Below are 15,530 nucleotides of genomic sequence, written 5' to 3'. Positions count from 1 at the left end.
TGATTGGAAAGATGCGTGAAGCAGATCGTCGTCGTCGTTAACACGACCCATCTAGAAGTTGCTGGATACTTCAGCCTAGAACTGAGGTTCGCCCTACCTTTATTCACCAACATGTGATACACAACCAGATTTCCCTTTGCAGATTGCAGATCCACTAGGTAGCTGCGAGTGTGTACGGCGTATGAAAACTACTACACAACACCTTGGAAGCCCAGCTGGTATCAAAACCACTACATCACATCTATGAGGCCAAGCTGTTTACTACATTTGGGTGAAACTTTAAAATACGAAAGTGGAATGGAAGAAAACTAATGGGAAAAAAAAAACACACCCGCCTCTAACCCTGGGATATGGGGGATGATGGGATCAAGACAAGGGGCTGCTGGGACTGCTGGGGTTTGCAGGCCGGCCAGCCAGCCTGGCTGGATTGAGTGAGAGACACTGCCTCAAGGAAATAAGGTGTGGAGTGATAGGAATCTGGCTTCCCCTCACAGTCTCTATTGTACCTATTCGTATCCCCACATCTGTAAGTGCCGATACCAGACAGAGGCAGGCCGATGCAGATGTATGGGATTCTGTACGCGGCTCTCCCCTTTTCCTGGAAAACTCTCCTCTCAAACATGAGAGGCTCCGTTAACACTATAGCTGTCCTGGACATGAGCTAGGGACTCTTCCCCCCACTTCCTGTGGCTTCTCTCACAAGGGTGTAGTATTTCCACGCACACGGGGAGGCGAGGGGCATCCACAGGATTCTTGACGGAACATCATCCTTACCTTCAGTGAGAAACAGACAGTGGTCTCTACAGAACAGCTTCTGGGTTAATCCTTGGCAAGAAAGAGAAGGAATGAGGGAGGGTTTGGCCCCCGACCCCCATCAACCCAGAGGAGCTCTGATACTGCTTGGATGGTTTAGTTTGAACACAGGGTTCTGTTGTAAATCTGAAATCCACCAGAAAAACACCCCAAACACATAGGGGCTTAGCATGGTGTAAACATGGGATTTAGGTTATTAAAACGGGTCACTTGACAAATGATACGGTCAGCCTGGGTAACCATTTGGGGAAATATGTTAAGATGATGCTTTACTTCACATCTTACATAAAAAATGAACCTCAGATTCAAAGATACAAACATAAAAAGAAAGCCATAAAAATAGCGAAGGAGGGGCTGGAGAGATGGCTCAGTGGTTAAGAGCACTGGCTGCTCCTCCAGAGGACCTGGGTTCAATTCCCAGCATCCACATGGCAGCTCACACCTGTCTGTAACTCCAGTTCCAGCGGCTGTGACACCCTCACACAGACATACACGCAGGCAACACAATCAATACACATTTTTTAAAGGTGTATTTTAAAAATAGCAAAAGGAAAGAGAATTTTTTTACTAAGTAAAAGTAGAGAATGTTCCCCAAATTTCACAAGAAAGACCTAGAAACACATGGAGGAAATTGACAGATGTGAACATGAAGAAGTGTTTTAATTCCAGATACATATTAGTAAGTTAGTGTTTTAAAATGTTGTGATCGTTAGTCTTGGCTGCTTATGTGACTGTATTGAGGGATGCCTAGAAATTGGCAAGTTTTCTGGCTGAGCCTGGGAGAGGGTTTGCAGAGACACTTGTATGTGAGTTATTGCACTAGGAAAAGGCTCCCTTGAATACAGCTGGTACCATCCAGCAGGCTCGGAGGGGAAGGGAGAGATTCGCACCTAGGCCATCTCTGCACTTCTTCAGCAGGTGGATTTTACCTGGTACTGTTGTCTAAGGACATCAGACTCCAGACTCTTCAGCCTCTGAACAGAGATTTCTAACAGCAACTTCACAAGAAGCTTCCAGACTTTCCGCTCTAGTCTGGGGCTACAGCATCAGACCCTTTAATTCTAAAGCAGGGGTGTGGTCCAGGATAGCTGTGGATTCATCAAAAATCACAATCTTGCTTGCAATAGTATTAGCTTTCCTTGGGACTTTTTTTTTTTTTTGTAACTTGATTGCAAGGTACGTTAGTGTGAATTTTTAGGTGAACAGTGTCATATCACAATATCACTCAAAATACATGCATGCACACTCTTGTACCTGTGCACATGTGCACACACAGACTCTGTGTTACGATGGTTGCATCTTCCAATGTGTTATGTTCTGAGCACTGGACAGTGGACTCGGCACCATCAGATGTCACAGTGCTCACAGTGACTTAGGGAGTGAAACACAGACATTATCAATAATACTTTAACTTATCACTGCAAATGTCAGTGTGTGTACAGTTACTCAGAAGTCCGGCTTTAATTACATTTATTGTTTATGTGTTTACTTACTTAGGGTGGGGTCACATGCCACAGCACACATGTGAGAGTTAGAAGACAACTTGCCAGAGTCAGTGACAGATCCTGGTAAATCTAACTCAGGTCACGGGCTTGGCAACAGATGCCCTAACTCACTGAGCCATCTCAGCAGCCCATAAGACAGTGAAGTATTCCTACTTGATGATTAAGGATACTGTCACACATCAGCTCCACCTCCTGCACAGCATCCAGAGCTGAGAGCTGGTAAAGCCAAAGTCTGATACGTTCCTGTCCATAAAGTAAACACGGTCCCTTATCTATTTTTAAATTCTGGAATGGCTTCTTAAAACATCTCAAAAGAGAGTGAGCCCCTAACCCTCTATAACTCCAGTTCCAAATGATCAGACACCTTTTGTTTTTGTTTTTGTTTTTCGAGACAGGGTTTCTCTGTATAGCTTTGCGCCTTTCCTGGAACTTGCTTTGGAGACCAGGCTGGCCTCGAACTCACAGAGATTTGCTTGCCTCTGCCTCCCAGTGCTGGGATTAAAGGTGTGCACCACCACCGCCCAGCCAGACACCTTCTTCTAGTCTCCTGGGAGAACAAGGTAAATGATAGCACACAGACATATATGCCGGTAAAACACTCATATACTGTTTTAATTTAATAAAAGTAATTTGGTTGGTAAAGCTGCCAATTTGAAATCTTACACTTTGTAGCTGGATGACAGCATGGATGTGCCAATATGGCTCAGCTTGCTGTTTTTATTTGGAGTGCTGATGCAAATGTAATGTCACTACCTGAGCAGTGGTGGTACACGCCTTTAATCCCAGCAGAGGCAGGCGGATCTCTGTGAGTTCGAGGCCAGCCTGGTCTACAGAGTGAGTTCCAGGACAGGGCTACACAGTGAAACCCTGTCTCAAAAAACATTTTAAAAAAATGTAATGTCACCGAAGAAATAGCTTTGGTACAGTTAAAAGACACAACTAAATCAAGAGACCTAAGGCAGTAAAGATACATTAGGGATTTGTTCATTGTCAACATAGCTGGTACAGTGACTGGTGATGCCCCAGAACTTCAAAAACCAGTAAAAGGCAATTCAAGGACCATGCAAAACTCAGGCTTAACATCATCATTACATGAAACATAAAGAATTGTATGCCTGAAAGCATTAAAAGCAAACAGTATTGTGTGACTAGTCAAGACTGCATCTCATGAGAGCCTGGCAACTAAATCGTCACCCATTCTAACAATTCCTTAACATGGTTGATGGTAACTATGGTGACGTCATTTGCTTTTCTGAGGAAAATTGACTAAGTCAGGACCAAATGTCAAAAAGGTTTTATTATTTGTGATCATGTTGTCGAGTTGTTTATGGGTGGCATCAGGAGCAAAATTCGGCCAGAACTTGATGAAAACTGGCTTACCTACTTTTCATTTTTAGTGGATCTAACCACTCATTTCAATGAGCTGAACATCTATCTGTCTTTGCGGTGAAAGTGAACTTATTGATATAACCCCTCAACTCACACTAATGTTCCAACTGAAACTAAAATTACAGCAACTCCGAACTAGTGAGATCTTAGGCAACCCAACACACAGGCTAAACACCTTCCTGTGGACGGCGAAACCTGGATAGTCTTGCTGTGTATTGGATAAAGGAATCTGAAAACAGACTTCAGGATTTCCAGGAAAATAACATTCTGGTATATTTGGGACTCCATCTTCAGTTGACATAAACATATCAGCCAGATTTCAAATGGAAAAGAAAGCCTGCCATCTGACACTTAGTTAAATACTTGATGATGTCCCTCACTAGACTTTCCCCGCTTCCCAGAGACAATGATCCCTGGATTCATGATCACCCCTTCCTCATGCCATCACTTTTTGAAGCACCTATATATTCTGGAGGTTTTTGTTGATTTTGTTATTGGTGGTAGTAGTATTTTATGTAGGAACAGCAGCATGCCACGTTGCATTCGGTACCTTTAAGCATCCCCCCTTATTTCCAGTTCTGATGCATAGACATCTGTAGAGTTCGTCACCTACATCCTGGGTAACTCAGCTTCCCTCACACCTTGGCACCTTTCGGTCCGGGTAAGATCTCATTCACATCAGTGATTCAGGCACAAGGCTTCCACGTCCTCCTGTTCCTTTGGTGTGGACAAGGTTTACTTTCACTCTTCAGGAGGTCTTCCTCGTGTGTTTCCAAGCAAGCTTGCTTCCCATGAATGCTCCCATCACTCTGCTCAGCACCCCAGGGCCGGAGAGGCCCAGCCCCACTCAGCTCTCTTGCTACCCTGCAGACACCATCAGAGGCACATGACACTTTCTGGGGAAGCCTCCTGGCCACCAAGGAAGGTAAAATGCATGTCCCTCAAATTCCACTCCCACAAATATGCTGCTGAGGCTCCTAAATTTTGTTGAATTTGGAGAAAAATAAAAACAACAAACAAACTGCTCTTGGTTGCTTTCAGTCCGTCTACTCTCCTCACCCATGAAAGCAGCTGGTATGGCCACAAGACACGGGCTGGGGGTGGGGGTGGGGACGGGGGGGGGGCGGGAGCAGGGTGCAGAGGGTCAGGCTCAGCCTTAGCATCATCTCCCACAAGAGGGGATGAGAGAAGAAAAAAGGCCAACAGCGGCTCAAGGGGCCCAAAGACAGCATGCTCCTCCTGAAGCTCCCCCCGTCCTCACTGCCCCACATTTTCTGTTACAAGGATAGAGGACACAAGAGCTCAGAAGAGGTTTCTGTCACCACAAACATCGTGGATTCTCCCCCACACCCCACGCACCTTTCTAATCCGTAACTGCCGTGATGTCTCTGCCACCAGGAAGTGCTTTCCCACACTAGTGACAGAGAATGTGACCCAACTCGCCAGCCCCAAGAAGGGGAACGGTAACTGATGTCACGAAAGGTATTGGCACGAAATGGCGCACGTCTGATGCAGAGCTTAGCTGACTGGGAAAGAGCCTGCCCTGTTCCTCAGCTCCACTCTTCTCCAACACGCCTGCCTTCTCGGGGGCGCAAGACAGCTGTGGGCAGCACTTTTTAGGCCCTTTCCCTCCCAAGTTCAAATCCAGTAGGACCAAGGGAGTCTGTTTCCCTGGAAGTTCATAAGAAGAGCCCAGGAGTGGCGGGGTGCTATCTGAGAAGAGGTGGAAACGTTCAAAGCGGCCTAGTAGGAGGTCTCCAGGTCATTGAGGTGTGCCCTTGAAGGGGCTGTAGGCGTCTATCTTTTTTCTTTTGATTCCTGGACATGAGGTTAAGTGATTTTGCTCTCACCATTACCACCATCTTGCCACAAAGGCCAATCAACCATCAACAGAAGGCTTTGGAAGCATGAGCCAAGACAAAGCTTCTCTTCTCTGACTGTTTCAGGTATTTGTCACAATTTAACACAAGACTAACTAACGCGCCTGCTTGTCGGGCAGGTAGCAAACGACACTCCCAGGCCACAGTGTGGGACAGTCCAGAGTCTGCGATGTACCAGGCAGGTGTCAATGGTCAGGAACCTAACTGCCCTGCTTCATCACCTGGGAGAGTGAGTGATCCCAGGCTTCCCAGCGTTCCTCGAGGGACCCAGGAGCTTGCACACACGGGATGACGCCAGAACAATGCCCGACCCACAGAAGCCAGACAAATGGTCAATGGGACTGTTCCGAGGGTGCTAGGTCAAGAATGACAAAGGGGACCGATAATGAGCAAACAGTCTAGAGAATCAATTATCCGTGGTCTGGACCATGCTAACGCTTTTGCTTTCTCATCCTCCAGAAAATCAGAGTAATAGGAAGATGGGCCTGTTAACTGTTTTAATTTTCCAAAGATCACCCTGGCGGCGATATGATAGGACATGGGTAGAATATGCAACACTGCCTCCCCCCCCCTACACACATACATACACACATACACACCTGTTCACCTACAAACTAAGAAGAAGGAGCTTCCTCACTAGACACCACACCTGCCAGCACCTTGACCTTGGACCTCCTCCTCTAACTTCAAAACCATGAGAGGAGAACGTCTGTTGCTGAGGCCCCTCAGTTTGTGGTCTCTGGTTGTGGCGGTGGGGTCAAGACCCTCGGTATCCTGAGCAAGGCAGTTAGGTTCCTGACCATTGACGGACACCTGCCTGGTACATCGCAGACTCTGGACTGTCCGACACTGTGGCCTGGGAGTGTCGTTTGCTACCTGCGTCTGCCAGCCCCCGTCCATTCCCCAGCACAGTGAGCACAGGCCACCTTTACCGGGGAGCCGCCATCCAGGAACACCTCCCATCCACAGCTGTAAAGCAACGGCTCCGTGACTACAGACTTTGCCGACCAGAATCAGCCCTGGTGACCTGAGTTCAATCCCTGGAAACAGTGTGAAGCATGCACGCGCACACGCGCGCTCACAGTTACTGAAAGATCTATGCCCAAACATGAATGAAACCTTGTATTTTCCTAAAGTCTCCAAAACACGCCACTTTTCTAATTAGGAAAAAATGGTGTCTCTGGAATGCTGCCAAAGAAAGCGGTTTGGAAATTACAGAAGAGTTTATGCGGAGAGGTGGTAACAGCTGGACTCTGGATGCTAGTTCTCAGTTCACGCGGACTTCTTGAAAGACCAAGGGGTAAATTCGTATTAGTGTTCTCTTTTGACTAACCAGAGTAAAATGGTTAGGTCTAAAAGTCAATTTACATGTCCACCATATACACGTATTCTCTCTCGCTCCCTGCTGCCCTCCGTCTGCCCACTTCTCAGGAGCCTGCTCTTCTGTTCCATTCTGGGCAAGTGACAGCGAACCCTGTGACCCAGTGATGAGAATGGGGGGAAACGGAGCCGATTCCCTGATTCCTGTGACCGGGTGGGATGTAGGAGAGAAAGCAGTGAGGGATGACCGGGAGAAAGGAACGCCACGGCCCTGTGTCCCCGCGCACTGGGGTAGAAAACCACACGACTACAATGACGGCTACAACAGTGAGAAACTTTATGCATATATCTCTGTCATCGGTAACAGTTCATCAGAACGAGACGAGAGAGAGCAAAGGAGAACATCGTTCCAAACAGTTACAGCCATGGGTCGACATTACAAACTAGGTGTAGATCTAGTTAGTGGCTTTGAGAGAGGACTGAGGTGCAGTGTTGACTCCCCCCCAAAAAAAGTGCTCAGAGAATACAGGCAGACGTGGAGACAAACTCCTACGGTTAAGTTCTCCCGGTGTGTTTGCATACGGTGCCCGAATCGCGGGGAAGACGGCCGGTGCGCAAAGGCCTTGGTGCATGCTGTGTGGGAGAGGCCGTGACGGCGGCGGCGGAGCTCTTGTCCTAAGAGGCAAGGCTGAGAAGTCGGCCGGTTCACATTGTGATTACTTGTGGTATACGGTGCATGCACGGTCTTGGTACAGAGAGCTTTAACGGGAATCTGCTGGGTTTTCTAAATTGACGTGGTCATTTTTTGCTGCAAAGAAGACCATTTTCCATTCAACTGTTCAATGGATAACTCACCCCATACCCTGTGCCGTCTCTTTCGCCTCTTTCTCCAGACATAAGGGAGAGCGGATACTGATAGAATGGCTGGTAGGCAGTCCCACCTGATTACCCACCTCCCCCCACCCTCCCCCACCCCCGCTCCACACACCCAGACCCTCAGGGAGCCAGGGAGCTTGGTAGAGAGTGAACACTTTACTATTCAAGTCACACACGGCAGACAGACAGACAGACAGACGGGGGAGGGCGGGAAGGGGGAGTTGGGGTTGCTTATTTGGGATCATCAAGAGAAAAGTTGAAGAGACAGTTTGTTATCTGAAGTTTAGTGGATAAAAGGAATCCTTTTCTTGTGCTTAGCTTTGGAAACAGTGGGTCCCATCACCTGGGGGTGCTATGCAAAGAAAGCCCGATGCCCCCCCAACACACACATCCTTCCCCAGGCCTAGGAAGAACATGGCTGCCTGTTGAGAAGGCCCTGCTAACTTCAGATAGAACTTCAAGGCCCAAACTGTGACAACTTATCAGCGATTCATTGCATTTTCAGGTTCCTTTGGAGCAAAAATACCATGTAGGGGATGCAATGTGTCATTCCTGTAGAGGTTTTTCCTTCGGAAAAAAAAGCCCACACAATTCCACGATCTTATTTAAAAAAAAAAAAATGAGTAATTCTCATTGTAAAAAGCCCCCTCTGAAACCAGTTCTGGCTTCAGAATTAGCAAACCGACTTGCTGAAATGAACGCTGACAGCTTCAACGGTATTATTCCTGCAAGAACTGCCAAAGTCTTCCCGAGACGGAGGGAAAGGTGTCAGTCACTCTTTTCCACTAATGACGGTGGAGACTGAGTGGGCAGGCAGCTCTCCGTCCAGCCACAGGAGCGGTGCATGAAGCGTTTTGAAAAGGAACTCCGTTTTCGTGAGGAGAAGGTTTCGCAGCTCCTTCTGTAAACACCGTTCCAGGAGTCTATAGAAAGCGCCTTAGAGTCAGGAGGCTGTGTAGTGAATGGCTTCCCCGTCTTGGCTCAGACAAGCTCTGTGGCCAGGGGACGTGGACAAAGAACAGTGAGCCAGCTTATCGTACTAGAAGACACCCGGTGAGGTCCTAGGAGACTCTGGGTTATTTACCAAAGTAAATAGTCACCAAAGTGCCACTCTCCCTGTGTGTGGCACAGAGTTCCCGACTGCATAGTGGAGACAAGAGGTACTACCTCTGACCTGCTGGGACCCGGACAGGAGTGAAATGAGAGAGAGGAACTTGAGAGAAAAGAGCTGAGACCTTCTCCAGAGAAAGGCAGTGTTCAAGTAGCAAAGCACTCCAACCCCAAAAGCCCCAAATTCAAGTAACAAGAGTCCCGGGTGCTGCGTTCCGGCTACTGGCAAGGCGCTGTGCGTCTGCAGTGGAGAGAGCTGGTAGGTGTAGGAACCACGTCCGTCTGGAGGACGCACACAGAGCTCACCGAGTCCTTGAGAGAAGAAAACGAGCCTCAGGAAGGGCTGGAATCAGCAGGCAGTTCAGGTGCATAGCCCACGGGGTGTGTCTCTGCGTGTGCTCTTGGAACTGGTTATTGATTTCAACTGACTGAACGGTTTTCTTTTCACAGGTACAAGTAGAAAGGTCAAGAAAGGCTATCTTGATTTTTCGGCTATGCTTCGGCATAAGAATAAAAAACAGTTTGAAGACAGGTGGTAAAGGAGACACACACACACACACACACACACACACACTCATCATACACACACAAATTCCCTGCCCTCTCCAACAGAGCAGAAAGAGGAACTTCGGGACGTTGTTTTTTTTTTTTTTTTTTTGCAACTAAGAAACTTACTTTCTACCGTTTCGGTTCTAGCAAGCTGGTATGTTCGTTCATGCTTTGAGTATTTGTGATGTCCAGAGGACAGGAAGGCCAGGGGAATATGATATTGTTTCAGGGATTCCAAAAAGGCCCCGAGAAGGCCAGAGGAGGGCTTAACAGTCTACAAGTTGTCTTATCTAAAGAGCTCACAAGGAAAATTGGGGGAACTCCACACTTGAGAAGCACACGATTTATTCAGTCACGAGAATCCACTTCACCGGCTACCCGGTGGGTAGGCAAGGTCCCCACCCTGGTTCCCACCGTGAAACTTCCGATTCCCAATGGGATGGGCTGTTGGTGCTGGGCTCCAAACCTCTCCATTCATTTTTCACTGGACAAACCAAACAGGAAGGGCAGGCAGGCGAACACCACCGTGCCACGTGAGTCCAGACACTGAGCCGCCGCCGCCGCCGCCGCAGGGAGGCATCACCGCTTCTTGGTGCTGCTGCTGCTGCTGCTCCCAATGCCCGACTTGCTGAAGCTCCGGCTTATCTGAGGGAAGTGCATGGTGGGGGTTCTTTCCGTAGGGCCATACAACCCCAAATTCCGGGCCGTGGCTGACTTTCGGAGCGGCTTCACACTAGGGAAGGGACTGAAGATGGTAGTTTTGGAGCTGCCGCCCGGGGGAGGTTTGCTGGTCGCCTGGTTTTCTCCAGGGCCACAGGCGGACTCCGGGGCGTGCCGCTGGCAGGGGAGGTGCGCCTTGGGCTCCGTTTCTGCGGGGGCATCCCTCTGGTTCAGTTCCAAGGCTTCTAGTTTCACCTGCACCGCGGCCACATCCACAACGTCAGCGTCCCCAAATACTGGCTCCGGAGACTGCCCTTCGATCGTCCTCGGGGTGCCGCCGCCGCCGCCGCCGCCGCCGTCACAGCCGCCGCCCTCGCCATGAGCTGCAGCCGCTGCAGCCGCCGCCCCCGCCGCACAAGGGGAAGGGAATTCCTCAGCCGCCCCCAGGCTGCCCGCCCTACAGCCTTCACCCTGCTCTTCTATCAGCCCTACGGTGTCCCCACAGCCCGGATGGCTCTTGGCCCTCGGCATGCTCTTCTTGTGGACTCTGATGTGCGTCCGCCACGGAGAGTTGAGTTTTGTCTTGAGGTCTTCGTAGGGGACGGGCGACATTTTGCCTCCTGCGTGGCCGGGGAGGTGGATGACTGCATTCTTGGCTGCTCTGTGTGTCGCCTTCATCTTTTTCCCTAGCAGGAGGTGATTTATCACCGGAGAATTGTTTACCTGAGATGGAAGGATGCTGGTGACTGGTCCTTTGTCTGAAAGAAAAGGTGGGAAAGACCGTGAGAAACACGCGCCCCCGCGCAAAGACGCGTCTACCTTCATGGCAATCTCACAGAGCTCTCCCCAGAATCTTCTTTCTCCCCATGGACTTCCCAGGTGCTGGCAGAGGCATGTGACTGAGGACAGTGGAAACTGAATCAAACCCTAGCCTGTGATGCCCAATTCCTCCTCTTCAGAGAAGAGAGCACTGGAGGCTGGAGATATGTTACGGTTTGGATGGGGTATAGTCTCCCCAAAACTCCTGTATGAAGGGCTTGGTCCGCAGCTGGTAGATTCCATCACTGTCCCTCAAAGAATGTTCAGTTGCATCAACTACTTGGTGGTGGTTGAAACTGTAGAAGTGGGTTACCAGGGGCATGCCGTTGAAGGGTGTTTCCTAACTTTCTAATTTTTCTCCTAATTTTCCCAAGAAAACAGGGGCTCTCAGGTCTGAAAGACCTTGACTTCCTATCCTCCTTACCCTAGGAACCTGGTACCTCAGGCCCTCCCTGCCCTGGGAATCTGGTACCTCATATGGTGATATTTTATTTGTGCTGAAATGTGATTTTATTTGTATGTTAATAAAGTTGCCTGGAGATCAGAGCTAAGAGCAAGCCATTTGGCTGAAGTTGGGTGGTGGTGGTGGTGGCACATGTCCTTAATCCGATCACATGGCAGGCAGAATCTCTGTGTGTTCAAGGACACAGCCAAGGGGTGACCAGAGCCTTTAATCTGAGTACGAACCATAGAGACCTGGAGGTCTGTATAGACAGGCAGTGACAAGGAAGTCATGTGGTTGGGTTTAGAACCAATGAGAAGACAGAACAGAAAGGCAATAAAAAGACAAGACACAGGAAGGTCCCTCTCTCAAGGGAAGGACGGCAGCGAGTTAAGTTAAGCAGTGTTAAGAGAAGGTGGTCTTAGCTCTTGGCTGCTGCTCTGATCTCTGGGCTTTTAACTCTGTATTTGGCTCTGTGTTTCTTACTTAATAAGACCATTTATAATTACATCTACAACCTCAAGGACTATCCATATTACCACCTTCCATTCTCAGAAGCTGAGGTCTTTCGCTGTGAGTTAAGATCGCCTGCGTGGCTCCTCCCATCTTCTGCCATCCCCTCCAAAACCTCCACGTCCAGCCCCCCCCCCACCCACCCACCCAGGAGCTGAAGCACCACCAGCCAGCGAACTTGCTGAAACACATCCTGAACTTCAGCCAATCTAAACGACTTTACGGGGCCCCTAAAATTGGGGAGCCGATGCTCTGTAACTTTGCCTCTGGGCAGCAAGCTCTCCCCGGACTTAAGGAGACCCACTGGTGTGGTATTGTAGTCCCCCAAATATTGTGCATGCTAATAAACTTATGTGGGGTCAGAGACAGAGCAGCCACAATATTAAACATAAAGGATAGGCAGTGGTAGCACACGCCTTTAATCCTAGCATTCCAGAGGCAGAAATCCATCTGTTCAAGGATACAGCCAGGCATGGTGACTCATCACGCCTTTAATCCCAGAAAGCAAGCCTTTAATCCCAGGAAGTGGTGATAGAAAGCAGAAAGGTATATAAGGTGTGAGGACCAGAAACTAGAAGCGTTTGGCCTGGTTAAGCATTTTGGCTGGTTAAGCTTTCAGGCTTCTAGCAGCACAGTTCAGCTGAGACTCATTCTGGATGAGGACTCAGAGTTCTCCAATCTGAGGACACAGGACCAGCTGAGAAGTTGGCCAGGTGAGATAGCTGTGGCTTGTTCTGCTTCTCTGATCTACCAGCATTGACCCCAATAACTGGCCTCGGATTTGATTTTATTAATAAGAACTTTAAAGATTCACGCTACACACTGGAATCGCGGTCTATAGCGGGGACCAGGGAACTTTCTAGTCTGTAAATCTTTTAACCACTGTGGCATAAAAGCAGCCTTGAACAGTGTGTCAATAAATGGGTTCACCATGCCCTCAAAGACAATGCCCTATCTCTCACCCTGGCCTGACCACCCACAACTGCTGTAAACCCGGGACACGTGTTAACTCTTCCTTAAAGATTTAAGGTCAAAGCAAAGAAATGTTTGGGTCAATGTTGCTGTTGTGAGTTCTTTCCTGGTTGCTTGCTTGCTTGCTTTTTTTTTTTCTTCAGTAGAAGTAGAGCCAATTTGTTGATAAGGGAGAAAGGCTCTCTAGAAGACAGAAGCTGGTGAACAGAGAAAGGAAGTGAGTGGGAGCCTCCTGAAGCCTGGGTTCGGAACTGGCCTCCCTGCCTCCCTTTATCACTCCTGAGTGTGGACTGTGCATGCGTGTGTTTATGCACATTTACAGGTCTGTGGGCACATTCCAGTCTCAGAAAGCAGCGTCCTCCGGAACCTGCCACTGCTCTGTTCTGGACTGCGGCTGCAATCTGCTGGCTGGCAGAGTCAGAGCCCCACGAGAAGACTGTGAGAGCTCATGGCCTGAAGTTGTGGAGATGAAGCCTGGGCTGCATCTTGAGTCCACACGACGCTGGCGATCTCAACTATGAGACCTCTGCCATAGGGAGCTGCATATAGGGAGCAGAGCAACCAGCGCGCGATGTGTATGAGAAGTTGCAGAGGAAACCAGCCATCTAAGCCTTTGATGTCCCAGTCATCAGAGACAGAGCTGCGGGATTTGGTGTTTCCTGTGCTGGTTTTTAGTTTTGTTTTGGTCCAATCTTTTCGCACCATGTCCCCCCATCCTCTCCTTTAGAATGACAATGTATGCTCATGTTTGCTTTCTTGATGATTCAAAGTGGAGTTAGAGTCTTCAAGATTTCCCTATTTCTCCTGAGGGTGAATTCAGTTTTTGTCCAAAGTGATCAGTCACATGCTCAGAAGCCACGTGCCAAATTTATGTCTTTGTGAACTCTGGATAGGGCAACATGTTCATTAGGAACAGGAGACCCACTCCCCAATCAGCATATATGATTAAACAGCAAGGCCGATTGTTTGATATGATTTGGGAGATTATAAAAGACAAAAAGAAGCTTGACAATCCTTGGAAAAGAGCATTTCAACCGATGGCATGACAGACTGATCTCCCTCTGCTCACCGCCGAGACCCTGGGAGCCGGCGTATTGGTGAGACGCAAGTTTTCATTTTCCCCTCTCCTATCTTCCACGATCAGAACATCTGCTGAATTTCTACCTGGTTTAATTTGCAAGTGAGCAGATGACCAAACTCCATTTTCAAATGTTTAAGTTTCCTATGGCTTATCTGTTTTCCTGTGCACAGAGTCACGTGGGCAGAGGCAGAGGCGGACGACTGCACACACATGCAGGTCAGAGGACAGCTTCTGGAGTCTTTCTCTGTCGTGCCCAGGGACTGAACTCAGGCCATCCGTGACGTGTGCAAAAGCACCTCAAACCTGTGTGTCACCCCACTGGCCCACGAGTTTGAACTTCTAAGATTTCTCAAGTCCGGGGGCTGGAAAGATGGCTCGGAGGTTAAGAGCACTGCTTGTTCTTCCAAAGGTCCTGAGTTCAATTCCCAGCAACCACATGGTGGCTCACAACCATCTGTAGTGAGATCTGGTGCCCTCTTCTGGCCTGCAGGCAGAACACTGTATACATAATAAATAAATAAATCTTTAAAAAAAAAAAAAAAAGATTTCTCAAGTCCAAGGATTGCACAGCTCAGCACCATTTTCATCATTTGTACATCCCTCTTGACAAGCACACATAGTAAAGGGGATATAATACCATCCACAGCCTGCTCCTTGGGGCCTAAAAAGAACCCAAGGTCCTTTTCTTCTTTACACCCTGATAAAAATAAAGTTGAGAACGTGAGGTTCTAATAATGCTACTCTCTGGGACCAGCTGGCTTATGGGTAGGGGACATGATGGCTCATCTTCATCACCAACTGGACTTGGGGTCACCTGGGAGACACACTTCCAGGCATGTCTGTGAAGGTGTCCAGGGAGGTTCCCTGAGGAGAAGACCCACCCTGAAGTGACCTTGGGCTGGGGTCTTGGACTGAATAAAAGGGGAGGGGGGAGAAGAAAGTCAACCGAGTGTCAGCACACATGTCTCTCTGCTCTGCGCCTCTGGGTGCAATGTGACGGCTGCTCTCACGCCTGCTGCCCCAGCTACGGCCACCCTCGTCACCTGGCTTTCTACTCCACGACGGACAGTGAGCCATCACAAAAAGTCATCCCTTGCTTTACTCTTGCCGGGTTACCTGCCACAGCTATGAGAACTCTGGGGCCATCCTAGGGTCACACTGCCCACGCCGATGAAGGCATCCCATTACCTGCCCGTATGTACACCTGATGGACCTGCTGCTGCTGCTTCTTCTTAATTCGCGAGTACTGCCGCTTCAGGGCGTTGATGTCCGTGGTCATCCGCTCCATCATCATACTGTTGAACGCCGCGTGGTATTCGCTCCGACAGGAGTTGATGGCTCCCGGGCTCAGCTCCGCAATGTTGTTGGACCTCAGGCTCTGTTCCTCACTCACTTCTGCACCACAGGGAAGGAACACAGGGTCAGCGGAGCGGAACCGAGCCCATGGGAGCAGATCACCCCACATCCGGTATAGTGCCTTAGCCTCCGAGAAATCCTAAGCCAGGAAACCACCCTCTAGAATTCACCCAGTGCTTGCTTTGATTTGCTCCAGCCCCTCCCTAACGAGCCTGCGGGTCTGAAACGGGCTCTGAGGAGCATTG

General features: G+C 49.1%; 1 protein-coding gene across 4 annotated transcripts in view; it reads right to left on the bottom strand.

Moving 5' to 3' along the window:
- Positions 1 to 7,227: 7,227 nt before the first annotated feature.
- Positions 7,228 to 15,530, bottom strand: part of Tbc1d30 (TBC1 domain family member 30) — an 89,155-nt gene continuing 80,852 nt past the window's right edge. For 2 of the 4 annotated variants that reach the window (XM_076554176.1, XM_076554177.1), the window contains 3 exons: positions 15,118 to 15,324; positions 14,567 to 14,626; positions 7,228 to 10,860 (listed from right to left, as the gene is read on the bottom strand). In XM_076554176.1, the coding sequence (XP_076410291.1) occupies positions 10,022 to 10,860; positions 14,567 to 14,626; positions 15,118 to 15,324 (1,106 nt within the window). In that variant the 3' untranslated portion in view covers positions 7,228 to 10,021. The remainder of the gene's footprint in view (positions 10,861 to 14,566; positions 14,627 to 15,117; positions 15,325 to 15,530) is intronic. The other 2 variants (XM_042263113.2, XM_006973345.3) reach the window with 1 other exon arrangement.

Source organism: Peromyscus maniculatus, chromosome 18, assembly GCF_049852395.1.
Source record: "Peromyscus maniculatus bairdii isolate BWxNUB_F1_BW_parent chromosome 18, HU_Pman_BW_mat_3.1, whole genome shotgun sequence".
NCBI lineage: Eukaryota > Metazoa > Chordata > Mammalia > Rodentia > Cricetidae > Peromyscus > Peromyscus maniculatus.
Note: the sequence above shows the minus strand (reverse complement) of the source record. Positions and strands in the feature narration are given on the sequence as shown.